The sequence below is a fragment of the Mandrillus leucophaeus genome, unplaced genomic scaffold, assembly GCF_000951045.1.
Source record: "Mandrillus leucophaeus isolate KB7577 unplaced genomic scaffold, Mleu.le_1.0 Scaffold9, whole genome shotgun sequence".
NCBI classification, from domain to species: domain Eukaryota; kingdom Metazoa; phylum Chordata; class Mammalia; order Primates; family Cercopithecidae; genus Mandrillus; species Mandrillus leucophaeus.
In genome coordinates, this window is record NW_012109807.1 from 3,990,453 (window position 1) to 4,012,852 (window position 22,400).

General features: G+C 39.9%; 1 protein-coding gene across 4 annotated transcripts in view; it reads right to left on the bottom strand.

Annotated features, from left to right (window-relative positions):
- Positions 1-22,400, bottom strand: part of MAP4K4 (mitogen-activated protein kinase kinase kinase kinase 4) — a 197,958-nt gene that overhangs the window by 30,067 nt on the left and 145,491 nt on the right. For 2 of the 4 annotated variants that reach the window (XM_011969586.1, XM_011969588.1), the window contains exons 9-15: positions 21,711-21,886; positions 19,056-19,128; positions 17,419-17,629; positions 5,801-5,962; positions 2,867-2,953; positions 2,085-2,213; positions 976-1,137 (exon numbers count right to left, since the gene is read on the bottom strand). In XM_011969586.1, coding sequence (XP_011824976.1) covers positions 976-1,137; positions 2,085-2,213; positions 2,867-2,953; positions 5,801-5,962; positions 17,419-17,629; positions 19,056-19,128; positions 21,711-21,886 — 1,000 coding nt within the window. Of the gene's footprint in view, positions 1-975; positions 1,138-2,084; positions 2,307-2,866; positions 2,954-5,800; positions 5,963-17,418; positions 17,630-19,055; positions 19,129-21,710; positions 21,887-22,400 lie in introns of all 4 variants that reach the window. The other 2 variants (XM_011969585.1, XM_011969587.1) reach the window with 2 other exon arrangements.

A 22,400-nucleotide genomic window follows, 5' to 3' on the forward strand; every position in this document is an offset into this window, starting at 1 on the left:
TTTTTTTTTTTTTTTTTTTTAAAAAACTTCTCCATCCTGCAGATCCCACAGTTTCCTGCCACAAGAACATAAACTTGTCTCCCACACATGCAAACACTAGTGAAAAATAAACTCAAGCATAAGAACTTTTCCTAATATTCTGGATTACAGAGTGGCAAGTGGGAAAATGTCTAAAAGTCAGTCATTTTCAGCAAGAGAGTAGGAATCGGCATTTTAAGGATCTCTAAGATCTTTAGCCGTAATCTTCACTGCCTGCTCTCCTCTATGGACAGTACTGTGGGTTCTGCTCCAGCCACACAGCATCAGCCCAACAGTTCCCCTCACCTGGCCGAGGCTAGAATGCTGCAGCAGACCCAAGGAGAGGTCACAGCCTTTCCCATGGCCTATATCAGAGAAATTCACACCTAATCCGCTAGATCTAAACTTTTTTGGATCTTGAACCTTGTGAGAATCTGATAAAAGGTCATCCCCCCCACTCCCACAAAAAATACACATTTAAACAAATAAAGACATTTTGCATGGAATTTCAGGGGCAACATCTAAGGCCCATTCATAGGACTGGCCAAGAGCCAGGGATCACGCAGTAGAGCACTTACTTTTAAAATACTTCAGAGAAAATTTTTGGCTCTCCCTCTATGTATTTGTAGTCCCAGTTCTCTAAAAACTAAACTAAAAGATCTTTGTATTAGAAAAAGGAGGCACTTAAGAGCTGAGTTAGGGCAGGCAAAAAGTTAGAAGAAATCACTCACTCTAGATACTCTTAATGAGTACACAAAAGTCTCAAATAAAAGAAAAAGGAAAAAAATATTTCCCTATCAACTGAGTGTAGGCCTTCTTTTAGTCTAAAGTCACTCCTGCTCATCTCTCCTCTTTTTCCATGTGCTGACAAACTGAACTGTGATATGACAGTAGGCCTGTGGCTCAGCGAGCCGTTGCATGAGTCTCCTCAACCACAGCAAAGCTGGCTGTTGCTACCTGTGGCTCCGCTGGTCTCTGCAGGGCGGGATGCACAGACTCGGAGTTGCCATTGGAAAAAGACTCTGATCGGGAAGGCACTGGTGGCTCCAATACTCTGCCTGTCTGCTTAGACTGCGCTTCAGGGGAGCTGTGGTTAGTTTTCCTAAATCTATCTTCCACCTGCATCAGAGAATTAGAAGACATAACTCAGTGTTAGTAGGGGAAAAGCAGAAATATCAAAGAAAGTCTAAAAGTGGAAGAACTCTAAAGATAGGTTTTCTGTTTTCTTCTGCCACAAGAAAAGAGAGGGGCAGCTGGAAAAAAGAAGGTAGATAAAGCAGTGCTAGGATTAGATTCAGGAAAAAGAAAATATTTGTGAAGATAAAAATTAGCAGGGCAGTCTCTAAGCTCTCCTCCTTGCTCAGAATTCTAAGACTGTATATGATGATAAAGTAGAAAAATGTAATCTGTCATAAGCAACTAAACTAACAGACGAAAAAACTATCATCAGAAATCCAGAATGCTTTTCACTCCACCAAAAATAAGAGCACTCCAGAACAAACAGAACACTTGTTTCTAGAAGCTACTGCCTATGAAGGCAGACACAATAGAAGGCTGCCGCCACCGGTGGGCCAGGATTCAGTACCTCTGGAGGCACACCTGTCACCCACCTCGCACCCCCAAGCAGTCCCTGCTGCAGCCTACTCTGAGGCTCTGGCTAGCCCTAACACACCAATCTAGCAGTGCATCTTGACATCTGCAAAGTCAGAAAGTTAAGCCACAGGCACTCTTTAGCTTGGGAGAATAGTTCATCAGACCACTCTTTCATCCACATTTTTAAGAATGACTGTGTCATGTAATCTTCTTTTTGTTTAGTTCAGTTTCAAGTTCTTCTGGTATATGTTAACTGAGGCACTCTGGTCCTTTATGGAAAAAGCACTGACTGGATATGAAACCTTGGGCAAGGCCCTCCACTCCTCTGAAACTCAATGTCCGAGTTAGAAAACGAAGAAACTAGATAACCAGCTAACCTCTACGGCCCGTTCTAGAATTCATATGACACAGTTCTGAAGAGTCATTGTACTGCTTTCCAGAGCAATGTCTAAGTGACAAAGGAAAGAGGATACCTCTCGCGCTCGGTCGGCAGGCTCGTAGTGGACTTTGGGCTCGGGAGCGTGGAAGCTTGGCTTGCTCCTTTCCTGCTGCGGTGGTGGCGGCTGCTGCGAGTGCTGCGGGTGCGGCCTCCTATGGTCATGCTGTAGAGACAGGAGATATGCTTGTTCTTGTTGCAACTGCCTCTGGAGCCTCTCTGCCTGCCGGTGCTCCTCCATCTCCCGCCATCGGCACTCCTTGGAGAGGGAGAGGATAACACTAAATCTATGGGACACTGGAGAGCTCGCCTCTTCTCTGGATTTGTTTGGCTTTTTAAAAAAGTGACCATACATTTTCCCTCAGTGTTTTGTAAGAAAGCAAAATAGCTGGGATTTTAAATAGCACATTACCTGTGGAAAAATCTCACAGCTGTTGCTAACCATAATTATCATTGGACAGAGTAAGAGATAATTCAATTAAATGTGAGTTTTAGTGGTATAGATACTAGGTAAAAATTCTGTGGCATGTACTTTCAACCTACTGCCCTCAGCATTCTAGTGTGTTCACTGAGTGCCAAGTTCTGTTTAAAACTTTGTTGATCTACCAAACAAGAACAATTAATTTCTTAAAGAGAAATAAATAAACAAAGACCATGTTGCAATGTGCCACCAATAGGACCATAAAATGGGCATCTCTATTTCAGCCTGGCTGCCCACAGCAAAACCAAAATGGTCTGGTGACCACCACAGCTTGCTCGACTTAGGGGAAGGATGAAGGAGCCCTGATGCTACAGAATGAAACAGAGGCGGGGCTTTACCAGTAACATGGCCTGCTCCTGGAGCAGCTGCTGCTGGAGGACTTCCAAGTGCCGCTGCTCCTCTTCTAGCTGTCGCCTGATATACTCCTGTCACACAGAAATCACCCAGCAATCAATTTATCCCAAAGAAAAGCATCAGAACCACCTGAATGGAGCACCAAGAACCATTTGCTCCAATCATCTTTAGTGACAATTCACTTAGTGGTAAATACCTAAAGAAAATCTATTGCTAAAGATTTCTCCAAGAACTTCAAATTGGCCAGTAAGACCTAAGGAGCCTAACAAATGATGATATGTATTTCCATGATATACATGAAGGGGTCTAAAAGTATTTCTGTTAGAACACAGCTGTTGCATACAAATGCAGAATTTTAAAAGAGTATGCCATTCCTCTTAAGGTTGGTAAACCCCAGAGAAATCAAGAGTTTAATGAAAAAGGATCAGAGGGTTCTGATTAGTAAACATCTGCTTATTAAGTCATTATTTATAACAAGCACAGATCACCAATTTTTGAAACCTAAAACCAAAACCTGCTTAATATTAAAATACAACAAACATGATTCACGCTTTCACTGACAATTCCAAAGCCACCTGGAATGACTATATTCCAGACTTGGGCAACTGTCCTCAAACGAACAGACCCAGGCTCCATGATGAGCTTGTGTGTGTGTGACAGAGACAGACAGAGACAGACAAGGACAAGGGGAGAGAAAGAGAGGAGGAGGTGGAGATGGGGTGGTTTTTCTTTTCAATGAGAAGAGAATGATTAGTCTTCATAACAATGAACACAGGTAAACACATCCCAAATATGTTATGGATGTTACCTACTTCGAAGCTGCATGCATATTATAAAGGGCAGGGATACCAGGAGGCCCCAGTCCCTGTTTCATTGAGAACTGGCTCTACGATCTCTAGCATGCACTAAAGCTCCCCTTCTCTCAGTCTCCTCATTTGAGAAATGAGCATCCAAAATCTCCTCTCCCAACCCTCAGGAATTTTTTTAAGGTTCAGACATGAGATCGATATGAAATAACCTTGAAAAGCATAAAACATTTTACAAGCAACAGAGGCCTCCTTTTTTTCTAGAAGAGGAATAGACTAAGAAGTACTCTGAGGAGACATTTTATCCTGAAGTTCAGATTCCCTTTTCAGAGTGTCTCCTGCTGACATCCCCTTGTGTCATGGTGCACACCTTGAAACAAAAATAGCCATCAATATGGGCTGAACAGAAGTTTTAGTTAACCAATATCTCTGGGAGAATACTGAAATAACAGCATATAAAAATCCTAAGAAATCCTTACTTTACAAAGAAAACTGAGTCAAAAAAGCCAACTGAGGGGGTGTGGGCAGTGGGCAGGGAAGGGGGAGGTGGACTTACTCAGAAGGCCACTGACTAACATATCTGGTTCTGACCTGGGATCTACATCTCTTGTGTCTACGCCTGACCCTCCCTGGTATATGCTACAGCAATACCTCTCCTAGCAAGGCTTGTGTGGCCTTGACCCATGTGTGACTGAGCAAAGGAACCTGACTTCCAACTCATTTTCGTTTTTGAACAAAACAGAATTAAATCGTCACTTGAAAGATCAAATCAGTACACTCATTTGTTTTCTGCCCTCAAACCACAGGGACAACTGGAAAAATCATGTCCTCTCCAAACCACAAAGCTCCTAACACATAGTCAATGAACATACGCAACACAACACACATCTACACAAACATAAACGCTTATGCTGAAATGAAGTGTGTCCAACAGCACTGTTAACATGGGAATTACTATTTCACAATAGAATGGGGAAAACAGAATAAAACCAATTTTAGAATTTTTTTTTTAAGTGGTGCCAAATACTTGCTATTCACAAAATTTAATGACTGCCACTAGAGCATTAAAGATGAATTGCTGCCATCACACCCTCCTCTCACAATCGAACTGTAATCATTATTTCTAGGTGATTCAATTCTTAAAAGCTTGAGTGTTTTCCTCTTTGCAGCCCCCAGGTATAAACAAAAGTGGAATGTTAAAGCACACGCGCTACACAGTTAAATGGTTGACAATGTCAATTAGGTAGCACAAAAAGCGTCACTGAAATTCCCGGGAAAACACTGAGGAGCACGCAGACCCAAGGCTCAGAAAGCCCAAGACACATGCTTAGCATAAAGGATGGCAGCTGAACAGTCACATTTGAAAGTTAACACCATGGTTTATAAGTTTAAAATACAGATACCAAGTGTTATTTAAATTGGTCCTCATGTATCATTTTTTCTTTATTCCAAGCTCATAACAAAGAGATCAAAGACAAGAAAGGCAAAGAGGCTAAGGGCAATTTTTGTTTGCACAGGTGGTTCAGGAAACAAACAAAAAAAAAATTCTAAATAAAATCATATCTGGTATTAATAAAATGCTGCAAATATTATTCAAACCTGATCTTTTTTGGTTGAACTCATCAATGTTAGTTTTTTTAATGCACTGTGTATATACGGAATTACATGCTGATATATATTACAATATTCACTTAGCCACTGGATATTCAAATATTTCTCATAACAAATTTCTTACTGTTGGTTTTTAATTTCTTTTTTTTTTAAAAAAGTTAATTATCACCCATATATTTGGGGTCCACAGCATTTAAGTCAAATCTGAGAAGATACATGCAGACGTCTTTCAGATATTATACTATTTAGAGACCACTTAACTGGTTTCAAGAGGTTTCTAAAGTATAATGATTTATAAACCCTTTTTAGGATAAGAGGCCCAATTTATTGGTGTCATTCCAATTGTGTTTCACCACGTTCATACATCTGAAGTTCTAAGTATATGTGTATGTGTGTACATGTGTGTATGCATCACATGTGTGTGTACTTTCTAAATATCCCCAGCTCTGCAAAGTAACAAACTTCACAAATGAATGCCTGGTATGTTCTCTGTGAACTAACCTGTTCTCTTTCAACTCTCCTCTTTTCTTCTTCTGCCCGTCTCCTCTCTTCTTCTTCTTTGCGCCTTCTCTCCAACTCCTCTAGACGCCTCTTTTCTTCTTGTTCTCTCCTTCGCTGTTCACGTTCCTGCTGCCTTCTAGCTTCACGCTCTCTCCTTTGTTGCTATGTAAGTAAAAATGTATAATTACCAGGGATCTTCCTGCCATCTTTCTCATGATGTTATCGTGTGCTGCTCAGTCAGTCACAGGTGGACACTAACGAGGTGAGGTTCATGGGCCCCATAGCTACCAGCCAATTATTTCCACACTGCCCCTCGCACCCATAAGTAAGGGCTTCCTCATGAATTTTCATCAAAAGTATTGTGATTCTGTGAATCCTTACAGGGTTTAGTTTCATTTTGATAATAATTATTCCCCACTGCTCACTGCACCACAGCAATTAGGGGACAGAAAATTCTTTATTCTTGGATATCATTAACAGGATTATGCAAGACCCTTAAGTAAGAAGAAAAATACATTGAGAGAAAGAAATAAAAGGAAATAAAAATCCAGCAAAGAAAGAAAGACAATTTAAAAAAGGAAAAAAAGCAGCACACATCAGGAAAAGAGGAACTGACATCAGAATAACTATGACCATTATCATTAATACAAATATTTCAGAAACTGCCACTGAGCAAATGCTTACTACTATGTGCCTGGCACTACACTAAGTATTTGATATTTCTATTCCATTTATTTTACCTCATGTAAGTCTCCTAACAACCCAAGGAAGTCATTATTTCATCCCTGCTTTACAGATGCGAAAACAGCTTCAGAAAAGGTAAGTGACTTGCCCAAAGTCACAGAGCCAGCAAGCCCCCAGCTGGAAGAGCTGCTCTGCCTCTACAGCTCATACATACTCTTAACCACACTCTACCCTGCAGCCCATCAACAGGTGTAAAAGATGCTACTGAATTACCAGACTCACTCAGCCTTTCTAAAGCCAGACTGTTCTATGTAACCCTACAGTACAGAGCAAGATGACACACCGGGCACTGGATGACAACTCACTCTTCCAGCCCAAGGCTGTCTGCCAGTAAAGCACAAGTTAGACTCTGGACTCTCTGGGTAATAAAAATGTTCTGTCTCTGCACTGCTCCATAGTCACTAGTCACATGTTGCTAATGAGCACCTGAAATACAGCTAGTATGAATGAAAAACTGAGTTTTTTATTTTGTCACACTGAATTTAAATTTAAATGGCCAAACGTGGCTAGTGGCTACTGGATAGCAACAGCTCTAGAGGACGCACAGCCATCAAATTTCCCAGACAGAGAGAGCCAATAATATTAACACAAACTTTATTTGTGACACTAAAGTTAACCATTAAACAAGAAAGTTTACGGTAAAGCTATCAGGGATACTAGACATATTGATAATGGATATACAAAGTACACATTTATTATAGTTTAAGTATTCCTTCTGGGTCTTCTCCCCACTCTCAACTAGTATTTAATCTGAAAGCCGACACTTAAAAATGATGCCCTGGGAAATGTAAAGTAGTATCTTTCATCTGGAATAACTGGATAGCAACGATGATTTGGGTACTCCAGTCTCTCTCACTTGACTACTATACCCCCATTATTCTCAACAAAGTTCTGAGTCTGCTTCTGGTCCCGCCTCTCTTATTACATAGGTTTTTCAATGGGAGAATCTTCTTTTCCCCTATTCTCTGCTCTTCGAATTCAATACACAAAACTCATCAGCCTCCCATGGGTGGAGATGGGGTCATAAAATGAATAGTGCTCCTGCTCTAGCGTCTAAAACCTACAACTTTAATGGTTATGCCATCTTTATTTATCAAGGTGTTATTACTTATCTCACTTTTTGTTTGTTCCACTGGATTTCTATGGACCTATCACAAATAATCTACAAAGTCTCTTGCACTACCATAACACTCCTTTCAACACGGTTAAAGAAATCAGGTATTTTTTCTATATTCTTGGACACTGACTGTTTTCCAGTCATCCTATATTTCTGTCCACAAACTTCCTGGGAATCCTTGTCATCTTCTTTCTTACTTTGCTGGAACACATCCTCCAGCAGCTTCTTAAAAGAGAGAAGAAGAGGTAAAACAAAACAAAGCAAAACAAAAACAAAACAAAACAAAACAACTTTGCAAAGTTGTTATTTCCCCTAACACGTTACACACAATTTCGGCTGAAGAAAATTAACATTCCCTCCGAGTTTCGAAGGCATTGCTATGCCACCTTCTAGTTTCTGATGTTGCGCCTAGAGATTCTGAGACCATTCAGATTCTTGATACTTAGTATGGACCCATTCCACACTCTACCTGCTCCCAACTTCAGCTTCTAGGATCCTCTTTTCATCCTCAATATTCTAAAGATGATGATGTATGTATATATGTATGTGCACATACACAATAATATATGTGCCTTTGTGTGAACCTTTTTTAATCATGTGCTGGGTATTCAGTGAGGCTTTCAATCCAGAAACTCGTATTTCTTAGTTCTGGAAATTTTGCTTAAATTATTCCTGTATGTTCTTCCTATAGTATTCACTTCCTAGAACATCTATTAAATAGAAGTTGGACATCCTGGATTGACTCTGTAAGTTTTCCTTTTGTCCTATTATCCACCAGCTTTTGTCTTTTCTCCCTCACTTTCTGGGAGTGTTAATTTAAATTTTAAAAACTCAAGAATTCCTTCTTAATTTCTGAGTATTCTTTTTCCATAAATATAGTATCTTCTCTTTCCAAGGATAAGGTCTTGTGTCTGTTCATGTGTATATGTAAATACGTATGAGATGCTTTGCTCTGTTCCCTGTCTCTATATCCTTCGAGTTCTTTTTCCTATTTGTTTCAAAATCTTTCATGTTAGAGATTTTCCTCAGTGTCTGGTAATCTTGGCTGTCCATTTACATTTAAGATCCGAAAAAGCAAACTATAAGGACAGTATAGACAAAGAGCACCTGGCAACTACTTAGCAATAGAGTAAGGTGATTATGATTCACCCTGATCACTTCACTGGGGCCTTACTTCCTTTGGGCTGGTCAGTTATCTCCAGAGAGAAATCGTCACAATATTCTGGGAATCCTTCTAATATCCTACGGCATTGAGGAAAGGGTGTATGAAAAAGAGATAGCATTTGTAGTAAGCGTGTCTGCCAGCATTTTGGGAGCTGAGTGAAGTGAGCACGCTGCAGTCACACTGATTAGTATTCACATTTTCACTTAATGCCCTTGTTTTAGTTCATCTTTCACCACATACTCAGTGTTTTCCATGTTCCCAGTCTTTGTTGTTCACTTTTCCCAGGCAGCAGGTATCTGCTCCTGCTGGGGGCAGGGGATGCTCAGTAGACGAGCTGCACAGGACAGGGTAGTCTAACTGTGCATGTTCGTAAGTGTGCAAACTCACTCTGTATATATGTACATATATGTCAACATAATTACATTTTATTCAATTAATAAAAATGTATAAATTTAATTCAAAATATACTATCAAAGAAAAAATAGCAAGCAAACATCTTACAAACAGGATATGCTGTATAAAAAGTTCAACTGTCAACTGAAACCTTCTGAGAGGCTTTTTAATTTTTAATTTCAGGTGATAATACCATACCTTCGGTTACTAGATCAACTTAAAAGAGACTGCAAACGTCTTGAAAGCAGGAACCATGTAATTATCTCTTTTTTCCCCCTGTAGTAAATATCACACATTACCTTCAGAAGAGAAATTCAATATTTTTTTTATTTGAATCTAACCTTTATACCTAGCATATGACATCCAAAACAGAAACTGCTGTGAATTTACCCAACACTTAGCATTTAGAGAGATGACAGACTCAGGAATCCATTCAGGTCTCTAGGTCCTATGAAATCCAATCAAATCCTAAGGCAATCTTTTCAAGATCACCAAGTAAGAGCACAAAGTCTTGAGCTTTAATTATTACACTAGGTAGAGCCTCATACTTTAAAAAAACAAAACAACAACAACAACAACATCAAAACACACCTCCTTTATGCCTCCAGATATCGTAAAAGGTCCTCTAAAGTACTCACTCTAAGGCACCTCTGGTGCTCAAATGAGAGATCTCAAGCCCAAGGGTTCATTTTCACATAGGCTTAAATTTCAATGAGCCCTTCTTTTCCAGAGATACAAAGACTACAAACAACTAATCCATCTCTTTGAGAAATACTTATTAAGCACCACAGATACACAAAGATGAATTAGAAACTGCTTCTTTCCTCCAAATCTTGCAGGTCAGGTAAGTTACGTACCTTTAAAAAAAAAAAAAAAAAAAAACCCAGAAGACAGTGTGGAAAGTGATAAATCTCCCAACACTATCCCACTAAGCAAGTCCTGGTTAGTGGGACCAAATAGTTAAGAACAATAGCTAAGGCAAAAAAAAAAAAAAAAAAAAAAAAGTACAGTTACCAACTTCTCTTCCACCTTATATTCTAATAGTTGAAGTGGTAAACTAGATTGAGAGCAAGAATTTAAAGTACCAACCATAAAAACCACTACATTCAGAATAGGCCCTCAATTTGGAGGTAATTGGGGGCAATAAGAGGAATCATTAAAAAATAAGAAAGCCCTTAATATCTTAATAGGTAATGTGAAAAGCTGGCCTCTTGCATTAGAACTTCAAAAGAAAATATCAAAAACTGAAACATACACACTATCAACAAAATAACATCAGTCTGTACTATTAACCTTATGCCTATGATTGCAAATAATAAAGCCCAGGGAATTTTAATGAACATGCTTCTTCAGGCTTACCCAACTAAGAATGATAAACACTACATAGTCTTTTGAAGCTTTTACAAACTGATGTAATTTATTTTCTTAAACTATCTTTTCTTTAAAAACAAAATAGAAACAGATAGAAAAACTGTGTGATGCCCTAACGTGATCACCAAATCTCTCAAACTATACAGATTTTATTACTTAAATTTTCCCAAGCGTGCCTAAGTAAATATGTACTTTTCCAACTAAGCTTTAATTATCTAAGTTCCTATTCTAGTTTGCTATTTAAAAGCAAAGCTTTCATCTCACAATTCTAAAAACTTTTCTAAATAAAATTACACTAATAATAGTGAGATCTATTTAAATATACTCCACTGGATTTATTGGCTTCAATGGAAACTAATATATTTTGATAAACCAGTTAACTCTTTGGACTCTGCTATTTCCAAGAACTTCTGCAGTCATGTTACTACACATATATACCATCAACCCTTGAGTTTTTTTATTTGCAAGTTCTGACGAAGTCACAGTAGAGAACTATTCGTTTCTTCCCCATCTCTAGGTAATAAATCATGTATGAGGAATTAAACTCACTACAAAATTTAACTGCAAATATAACCAAGCACCAGACTGGGATGCCAAGAGAATATTTAAGAACTTATAAGGAGTTCTTAAAAGCAAGCCAGCCACCTTCTGCATACCAACTGAGCTGCTAGCTTGACAGGAAGCAAGGCCTTAGCTGTAGGGGCACTGGCATGCCAGGACACTATCATTACTGTGTATATTAAAGCTGAAACTATTTTTTTAAGAAAGGTAGCATGTGCTAACATGTACTCCTGATGTTAGATACTAATGGCCTGCAAAACAAAGAACTTTTCTGTAGGAAAGGAGGAGTGAGAAAATGATTCCTATTTCTTTCAAATACATGGCAACTGCTGCAAAGTGCTTCAGAGTAAAGGAGTTCACTGACTTCCTTCTAAATTTCAGAACTAAGAAACACACAATGCATGCATGGTACCGTTTGTTAATTTTTTACTAAGAAACTTCTATGTTTTCCTAGTGTTACAATTTAATATCAGTACTAATCAAATTTCACACAGTTTTTTTTCTCTTGCTTCCCTTTGTTTTTAATGTCTTCTACTTCCACCACCCCTCTAAAATTTAACTTTCGAGATTTGGAGAAATCACTTTGGGATTCTGTAGGAACGACAGAAATAAATGTTACTGTGTGTCCTCTTGGTGGAAGAAAGGCCAAAAGAAACTGCTGGTGCTCACACTAACATTTACCCTCAGTTGAGGAAGCAGATTTCCCAAAATCACAAAGTGACAACTGAGAGTCCGAGGGTAAAGGCTTTTAATGGAAAGATGTAAGAAATTTTTTCGAATACCAGCTAAAAGACTCTGAGACAGGAAAGACCCAAATATCCTTATCAGTACTGTTCAAGAATAGAAAGAGAATTACAAGTAGCAGGAAACTCATCTGGTTTTCTCCAGGACACCATCTTGTTTAATATTTTTATTTCCTTTTACTCTTTTTTAATTTTTTATTAAATAGAGATGAGGTCTTGCTATATTCCCAAGCTGATCTCAAACTCCTGGGCTTAAGTGAGCACCCCATCTCGACCTCCCAAAGTGGCTGGGATTACAGGTGTGAGCCACCACGCCCAGACTATTTTTATTAAACTCAGACAAAGGACAAAGAAAACATGCTAACTAAATGTGTGAATGTCACGAGAGTAGAGAGGAACAGATAAAGGATGCCAAATCATGATTCAACAACAACAAAAAAAAGAGCACAAAACTATTGGGATAAAATGACACCACAATTAAGTAAGTTTCATTTTTCCTAAAAAGCAAATAAATACTAGATGAAAGAAAAGGTTGGCTTGTGAACAAAATGAAAAAAAAATTTAGTTAGACCCAAAGTCTTTTATGAGCCAAAGGTGTGACGATGCTCTAAATAGGAAAAGTAGTATTAAAACTTTTTGGATGGGCGTGGTGGCTCACGCCTGTAATTCCAGCACTTTGGGAGGCTGAGGCGGGTGGATTGCTTGAGCCTGGGAGTTAGAGACAAGCCTGGCCAACAGTGGTGAAACCCCATCTCCACAGAACAAAAAATACAAAAATGAGCCTGGTGTGCTGGTGCATGCCTGTAGTCCCAGTACTCAAGAGGCAGAGCCAGGAGGATCACCTGAGCCCGGGTGGCAGAGGGTGCAGTGAGCTGAGATTGCACCACTGCACTCCAGCCTGGGTGACACAGCAAAACCCTGTCTCCAAAACAAAACAGAACACCTTTTTGAGGAAGGAAGAAAATGATCCTTTTCTGAATCTGGATAACTCACTTAGAGTAAACTGACAAAATATGAGTGTACCCATAAGAGAAGGACCCCGGGAGCTCAGCCACACACACGAAGAGCAGCGGGGAGGGGCCGGGAAGAAGTGCTGAGACTCTCGGTACAAACTTGGCTGCATGAGCTCAGCATTCTCCCCTTTTCCTCCTGGAACCATCCAAACAAAACAAGAGAAAACAAAAACCTCATTTTCAGCAAAACTGGGAGACAAACTCCAAAAGAGTTGCAAGGACTTCCAAAGGAGATCCAGTTCACACAGGAGATGAGGAGAAAGCAGAGAAGCAAACGAGGGCGATACTAGCAGCAGCAGTTATCAGAGAGCACCAAGGGAGATGGGAGGTGGGAGTGTATGTAGTTCTTAAAGATGAAGGACCTATGAAGGGCAAAAGCACCATCCCTCACCTGCAAAAAGGATGCAGAGACAGGAGTGTGTGGATGGCAAGAGAAATCCCCAACCCCAGTGGGCCTGGTTTTGTGGCATCTGCACTGTGTTTGCCCACAGCCTTTGCTTTACCGACCATGTTTTGCCAGTCTGCTGACAGGTAACAGTTATCTCCTTTCAATGTTAATATCTTATGAGTGAGGCTGACCATCTTTACCTACTTTGTTCATAAAATAATCTCTGTTCCTCAAACAGTTCTGACTAAATCCTTAATGCCAGTAAAGGGCTACGAACCAATTATGGCTCAAATAGTCAGCCCTCTGTATCCACAGGTTTCACAACCACATGGATTCGACCAACCTTAGGTCAAAAAATATTTGAAGAAATTCCATCTGTACAGCCTTTTTGGTCATTATTCCCTAAATAATACAGTATAACAGGCATTTGCATGGCATTTACACTGTACTTGGTATTAAGTAATCCAGAGATGATTTAAAGTACAGTCATGTGTTGCTTAACAACAGGGATATGTTCCTAGAAATGCGTCGTTAGGTGATTTCTTCATTGTATGAACATCATATAGTGTGCACACACAAACCTAGATGGTACAGCCTACTACACACCTAGGCCACATGGTGTAGCCTATTGCTCCTAGGCTACAAACCTGCACAGCCTGGTACTATACTGAATATGCTAAGTAACTGCAATACAATGGTAAGCAGTTGTGTATCTAAACACAAAAAAAGTACAGTAAAAACATGCTATAAAAGATTACAAATGCAATCTCACCACGAATAGAGCTTGAGGGGCTGGAGGTTGCTCTGGGTGAGGTCAGTGAGTGAGTGGTGAGTGAATATGAAGACCTGGGACATTAGTGTACACTACTGTAGCCTTCATAAACACTGTGCATTCATGCCATACTAAATTTATTTTAAAATGTTTTTCTTCCTTCAATATTAATCTTAATGTAACTTTTTCTTAAAATTTAAAAGTTAATTTTATTCTTTTATGAGTTTAATACACAAACACTTCATATAACTGTACAAAATATTTTCTTTCTTTAAATTTCTATCCTATAAACTTTTTCCTAATTGAAAAATTTTTTTAGCTTTAAAAATGTTTTTGGTAAAAAGAAAGACACAAACATATACATTAGTCTAGGCCTACACAAGGTCAGAATCCTCAATATCACAATCTTCTCCCTCTACATCTTGTCTCATTGGAGGGTCTTCAAGGGCAAATAACACACATGGAACTGTCAGCTGTCATCTCCTATGATCACAATGCCTTCTTCTGGAATCCTCCTGAAGGACCTAAGGCTCTTTTGCAGTTAACTTGGTTTTTAATACGTAGAAGGAGTACACTCTAATGATTAAAAAGTATAATATAGTAAATACATAAACACAGTAACATATACTGTATATAATTGTACATGCTATACTTTTATACAACCAGCAGTGCAATATGTGAGTTTACACCAGCATCACCATGATCACGAGTAACAGGTTGAGCTACAACCCATTACACGTTACAAAGGCTATGATGTCACTGGGCAATAGGAATTTTTCAGCTCCATTATAACCTTATGGGACCACTGTCATACATGTAGTCAGTTGTTGACCAAAATGTTGTTATACAACATATGACTATATATGGAACAGAGTGCACAGGTTATATGCAAAGACTAGGCCACTTTATATCAGAGGCTTGGGCATCTGCACTTCTGGTATCCATGGGAAGTCCCAGAACCAATTCCCCAAATAAGGGATCACTCTATTCCCAAATTACCTTCCTCGGACCTGGAGTTTAAGTAAAGCTTAATTACCCAGGCTAATAACAAGCAGCTAGCTGACCAAAAATCCAAACCAGTGGAATTCTACTCATGTGACTTTTCCCATTTCAATATTTTCTTAATCTTTCCTAATTGAGAAAAGAAGCTCAAAGAGATGACCCTGAGTTTGAACTTACACTGAAAATCCATCATGGGCTAATTAAAACATGTCAAGTACAAAATTCTTGTTTTCACAGACATTCACTAGCATCTACGTAGCTTATAAAACAAAATGACTTTAAAACTTAAGCTCTTCCTTGTGAGCCAGCGCTCACCTTCACCACCTACCACATGCAGAGGCTGGACAGCCAGAGTCTCAAAATCCAAGCATTCTAATACAGTAAGTACAGTCCATACGCAACTTGAACAGACCTTTGAACTCATTCAAGAGTTATTAAAAAGAACATTGAAAAGGGTCTTAACAAAAATACTACAAAGAGTTTGCAAATTAGCTACAAAAGCATTACATAAGCAGCGAAGTTGTCTCTACTACCGGGGAACGTATGTCCTGTTTTCTTCTAAAAGTCCTAGCTGACTATTTGCAGGCTCCTTAGTTCAGCAGGCACCAATTTTTCTAAACAGGCGGCAAATTATAAAGAGTTTTCAGACTCCGGACTACAAAAATACACAAAGTATATGAAACATTCCATGCCAAAATGTGCTGTTAAATTAGTAGGATAATATTTAACAGCATGTGTTGCTATTTAATAGACTAAATTCCACTGGATAATATCAATACAGGGCTTTACTGCTGTTGGGCCATTTTTCTGGAGGAAAAAAACAATGTCTGTGAATTAAATAAAAACAGAAATGATAATGAATGAGAAATTTGGACCTGTGAGGTATGCAGCAGGAGCCAGTCAAGAAAAGAAAATCAAAAGACTTTTCTGACCCCCAGGTGAAATGGCCATGTTTTGGTCAATGATGAACTGCATATACAATGGTGGTCCCATAAAATTATAATATCATATTTTTACCATACTTTTTCTATGATTACTTTTTCTATGATACAAATACTTACCATTGTGTTACAACTGCCTACAGTATTAGGCACAGTAACATGCTGTACAGGTTTGTAGCCTAGGAGCAAGAGGCCACACCACATAGCCTAGGTGCGTAGTAGGCTGTACCATCTAGGTCTGTGTAGGTACACTCTATGATGTTCCCACAATGACGGATCACCTAATGATGCATTTCTCAGAATGTATCCCCGTCATTAAGCGACCCATGACTGTACAGGGAAATAATATATTTCTGTGCATTAAAAACATGAAAGCTGTAAGGTAACCACATTACCAATGTTAGCAATATTCATGAGTTAAACGAGCAGGTGGTGCAAAATGTACTTCTCCACCAGAGGACACTACAACTTCCAGGTTCAAATTGTTTTCTGCATCCCTTAGTGTCTATGGTTTTTTTGTTTTTTGTTTTTTTGGCTTAAACCAGTAAAAATTTATTTTCTGACAGTTCTGGATGCTGGAACTCTGAAACCAAGGTGTGAGCACGGCCATGTTCTCTCTGAAGGCTCTAGGGAAGGGTCTTTCTTCACCTCTTCCTAGCTTCAGTGGTTGCAGGCACTACTTGGCCTTCCTTGACTGGCAGACCATTATTCCCAACTTGCCTCCCTTGCCACATGGTACTCTTCCTGTGTTTCTGCCTCTAAGTCCAAATCTTATCTTTTTCTTTTAAATTTTGTTTTACTTTAAGTTCTGGGATACACTGCAGAACGTGGTTTGTTACATAGGTAAACGTGGGCCATGGTGGTTTGCTGCACCTGTCAACCCATCACCTACGTATTAAGCCCGGTATGCATTAGCTATTTGTCCTCATCTGCATCCCCTACTCTTGAGTATACCTAAAGTTAAGGCATTTAGAGAAAAAAATAATTTTTCATGTGAAGGCGGCTGAAGTTTCAGAAAAATATGCACTGGGACTCAGAGGCTGAGAGTGGAAAAGCAATCAGGTCAATCCTGAGCAAGCCAACTTAAACCATAATGCAAAGACTTCACAAAACTGGTCTGATGCCATCTTTGGGACACTTGCTCGGCATCTAACACAGTATGTTGATGAGTAACTGTGGGGCAGATCCAAGTTTTCACAAGGAAGGAAAACATTTCTAAGGCCTCAAGGAATGTGAAGGCCTGCCAGTCCAAAGTGTAAGCTTTCTTTCACAAGTTATGTAAACAGCTGTGCCAGGGGATAAGTATTACCCCAGGAAGCTACGGAGGATATTCCTTGGAGTGGCTAACTACCAGTGTAAATGCAGAAAGAGAAAAGACCAACCAACTTGGACATTTTCCTTTTGCTACCTCTTCTAGCCGTCGCCTCTGTTCTTTCTGCTGCTCAATCCGCTTCTGTCTCTCCGCCAGCAGTTGCCTTTTATATTCTTCCTGCTCCCGGAGCTGTTGCTCCTGTAGTAACTGTTGTCTCCGAAGAGCCTCAGAACGTTCCTTGTTCTCCTGCTGCAGTCTCAGGAAATCTCGACGAAGAGTAGACTCACCAGGCACGTTCACAATGGAACTGTTGGAGAAAGTAGGGCTTTCAGGGGTGTGCACAGATCACACTGTCCTCTAAGTGAGACAGCAGCACCAGCATCCTATTCCATTTCCACATTCATTCTCTGAGTTCTTCTGACTTGAGGGAGGCAACTAATACATTCACAGAAATGACCATAGCTACAATTCGATAGTCCCATATCTTCTTTTATTTATTTAGTAAATGTCTTAAAATGCTGTCCTAGATGTTTGCTTGACAAGACATTTCTACTTAGGATTCTCATAACGATTCAAACTCAGTAAAAGGAAAGGTTGAAATCACCTTCTTTGATTTCACTAGTCCTTTAACTACCTTTTTTTTTTTACTTCAGTAAACAGAACCATCAGACCACTCTTCAGTGTTTACACCATTCCTTTTGTCTTTGGTCAACCACCAAGCCCTGTCATAATTCCCTCCCACTTTCTAATTTCCAGGTCAGCAGCTAAGCCCAAGCGGGTCCTATGAATCAGCCACTGCAAAGATCAATTAAACACACCCTTCCTAGGTGACCTCCCCACCGAGTTACTTCTCCACTGCCATGGCATCTAGAGCAGCACGGCAAAGACATCTCCTTAAATTGCCTTTTTCGCCATATGGTGCTCCTCCTATTCAAAAACAATTACACTGCTCATGAAATCAGTTCAAATTCCTCTGAAATTCTTAGTCTAAAATGGATTAAAATCTCTCCTACACAAGAAGAAAAAGAGATTATGGAGTAGCTTCAATAAATTCTCTTCTCTCTCTTCCAAGTCCCATTCTCTGGCACATGGTTCCCCACAGGTCTCTCGAGATGCCCTTCCACCCTCCCTTTGTTCACTTCATCAGCCACATCCTGCAGCATGGACAAATGCCAGGCACACCCATCTTACAATCCAAAAATCCTCTATTCTCTGATTCATCAGTTATTATGAGGTTCATGCAACCAATCTGACTCCTTAACCTTCTGCTTTACTGAACCTTGGGGAGCCAGAGATAAACCAAAACACAGACCGTAAAATAAATCAGGACACACACAGTCCTGCTGGTCCATGAGTGGGACAATTCTTTGTGTGTAGCCATATTCTATATACCACAAGAAATGGTGTTCAATGGCACCTTCACTATCCATGGCTTCTGGAACAATAAATGCTGGGGCACTCTCCCCTGCCTAGGCCCACACATTTATCAATGACTCGGGGAGAGGACACAATACAACCCTTGGTAAAGAATCACTGGGTAAGAGGATCCAGGGAAGAAAAATGTTTACAGGACAAGAATAGAGAAGAATGGAAGATAGTAAGACGCTGTCTAACTGGTACTAGCAAAGAATTAAAGATTCGTTGTACCACACAGGAGTCTTCTGAAATCCTGGCACAACATAAAACTTAATCCCTTCATAAAGCAGGATACTGAACAGTGGCTTCGTGGTTACCTTGGCTCTCCTTCCTGTTCAGGCACTTCCTCCTCTTCTTCCTCACTCCCACTGTACTCATACTCAGTTTCATCTACAAAGAAAAGGACAAGAGCATCATGGCAGAAAATAAACAAATTCCTGGTGAAAACAGCAACTTGTATAAAGGATTTGGGGAGGAGGGACAAGACACCACATTCCCATAGTGACAGCATCTATTCCCTAGTCAGCCTTACTCCCTATAGAAAAGCTGATTCCACAGCATTCCAGCCAACCTTGTATGGGGATGCACTGCTGAGGAGGTGCAGGACCACGAGAGGGGGTCCAGCGCCCCGACACATAAGAAAAGAACCCAAGGACACTAGCAAACTCAACAAAATCCACTTTGATGGCAAAATTCAAAAAGATATGTGACTGCTGAAACTAAGGCAACCAAGATAATTTATTTGGTGATTTTCTGCAATTAGGGATCCACGGAGAGTGCAGCAGAGGGAAAAAAGCCTGTAGGATGGACACAGAGTGAAACATTAACTAGGTACAGGTTTTCCTAGGTACAAGCCAAAATGTACCCACAAACAAACCAGGCAAAATCAGGGAAAACAAATTAAACCATATAGCAAAAAAAACGAGACTAAAATTTGCTCTACTTAGGCCAGACTTCAAACAAACAGAAGTTTCAACATCAATAACTCACTTTCAGTTCTACAGGTTTCATACAGTTCTCCCAAAAGGCCATTTTACCGGTCCCTTCACTTAATGTCAATATCCAACTTCCAGTGAGCAGTTTCACTCCAGAAACCAACAAAACACCCAGACAGGCTGAAGAGATTTAAAAGCAAAGACTAGACACACACACCTCTATTTTTTTCAAAGATATACAAGATGAAAATCAGGCTGGGTGCGGTGGCTCCCACCTGTAATCCCAGCACTTTGTGAGGCCCAGGCGGGCAGATCACGAGGTCAGGGATTCAAGACCAGCCTGACCAACATGGTGAAAGCCTGTCTCTACTAAAAATACAAAAATCAACTGGGTGTGGTGGTGCACGCCTGTAATCCCAGCTACTCAGGAGGCTGAGGCAGGAGAATCACTTGAACCCAGGAGGCGGAGGTTGCAGTGATCCAAGATCACACCACTGTAGTCCAGCCTGGGTGACATAGCAAGACTCTGTCCCAAAAAAAAAAAAAGATGAAAATCAGTTTCCTGGTTTTAAAGTGCCTGAGCAATTAAAATATGGTTCCGTATAAATTTATCAGTCTGCATATATAACATAAGCTCTTCTGTATGCTAAACCATCAAAGCTATTTAATTTTAATAGACTCTGCTAGCTTCAAAGGGAAATTCCAGCTTAAATAATCTTCAGAATCCTTAAAATAGGTACTCTGCTATGTTTATAATTTTATATTACAAATTACTAATTATTGACAAGAGGCTGATGGTATCTGGAAGGTAAACCCAAAGAGAAAATAAAGAGGTCACTGTGACTTGAAGACTGAAAGGAAGGGAAGGTGTTCTGCTGTTTCCATCTGCAAAATGTGGGTGATGAGGAAAACACGAGATGATCCAAGGTATCTGGCAAATGTTCCATGAATGTTAGCTATTATTACTAAGTAAAGTTATGGGAAAATGATCCAATATGCAAATAATTTTTTCCTAAACAGTGCTTCCATGTCAATTGAGAGTTAAGGAAAAAAAGTCTTGTTTTCAAGCTTTAGTTAACTGTGTTACAAGTGCATAGCTTAATATACAAAGCCTAATTACTTTTATAACTAAGTATATCAGAAGGAAGAAGGTTATTCTGAACATCAATGATAACTTAACTATGAATACCAGTACAGGCAGAAAGGCCTCCAGACTTTGACCAATTCTTTTACTGCCTTGAACCTGCTCTTCTTAGTTTCTTCTCTGACCTTGAAATTTGAACCAAAAAATAATAGGATACCAGTTATCCAAGTGTTGTTCTATAATGTTATTATAGGGACCCACAAAAGAGAAAGATCAGTGTGAGCCAGCAGCCTCAGAGAAGATGGTTTAGTAAAGATGGTGATGATGTTTGAACTGCACCTTGCTGGACAGAAGGAAAACGGAGAGCATTCCAGGAAGGTCGGCAAAGTATGTGCAAAGACATAAAATAAAGATACTGGGAACACAAAAGAACCTTCAGTAGTTAGCACAAGAGCATGCTTGTGCTGTGCATGCTATTGAAAGCAAAGTCGTCTGACTGTGCATGTGGCCCATGCTGCCACACCACTTGTAATAGAGAGAGCGGTAAAAAACCCCTGAGCGGGGTTCTTGGGCAGGAGAATTATACAGAAACACACTGATGGTGATGCTCACAGCAGATGCTCAATAAACCCCAGTGAAATATGCCATGAACACATCCATGATGAAGTAAAATGGGCAGCAACAATGACGTCACCCTCGGGAACAAGAAGAGCATCCCATCGTCATGCCTATTTACTTGCTGTAAGCTTGGTGACACACCACAAAGCTCCAGCCAGCTCCACCTGGAGCCAGGCTGGACCCCAGGCCTAAGCACTGAACTGCAAGCAGAGAGAAACCATGCAAGCACTGGCCAAGTGAGCACTCTCACAGCTGGGAAGGGAGTGACCTACTCTAGTTGGCAAGAACCTAAACATAAAAATTTTAAAGGATGAAAACAAAAACAGGCTTAGTACCTTTCTCGCCTCTCTTCTTCCTGGTACGATCTATATGATCCTTAAGCTGGATTCTAACTTGCCTTTCATTTGGCTGATCCCTTATAAAAGGATGTTTCAAAAGCTGCTCTGTAGAGGGCCGCTGCGTGTAATTCTTCACCAGGCACCCTTCTATAAAACTAAAAAATTTCTTCGACCTGTAAGAAGTGAAAAAGATCATCAAATTTCCACCACAGAGAGTAAAGATCCAAAATATCAGTAACTTACAAGCCTCAACATAAAGAAGAGCTTCACAATTCACTGTGAACATTCTGCAAATGCATAGGAATAATGTATGAAACATAAATAGGAACTCAGGACTGCTGAGGATCAGGAGCATTAATTTAGCACAGTTTACGTGGTGCATCCTATCGCTAACAACACACCACAAATAGGCAGCTAAGAAGGAAGTCAGATTTAAATGAACTGGGCTTAAATCTAATATTGCACATTAATCACTTAATTACAGGAGTGGCGGGGGCAAGGGGGTAGCGGGAGGTCTTTGATAAAATGAAGGCAGATGGGACAGATGTCCAGTACCTAGAAGACAAGGAGAGCAATGAGATAAGAAAAGGAGCAGACTCCATGACCAAATGCTGGGGCTCTTGAACCTGTTAATTTGACATTTCCACCAGAGTTCCAAACCAGTTGATTTGTCAGTTCCCTCTGTTT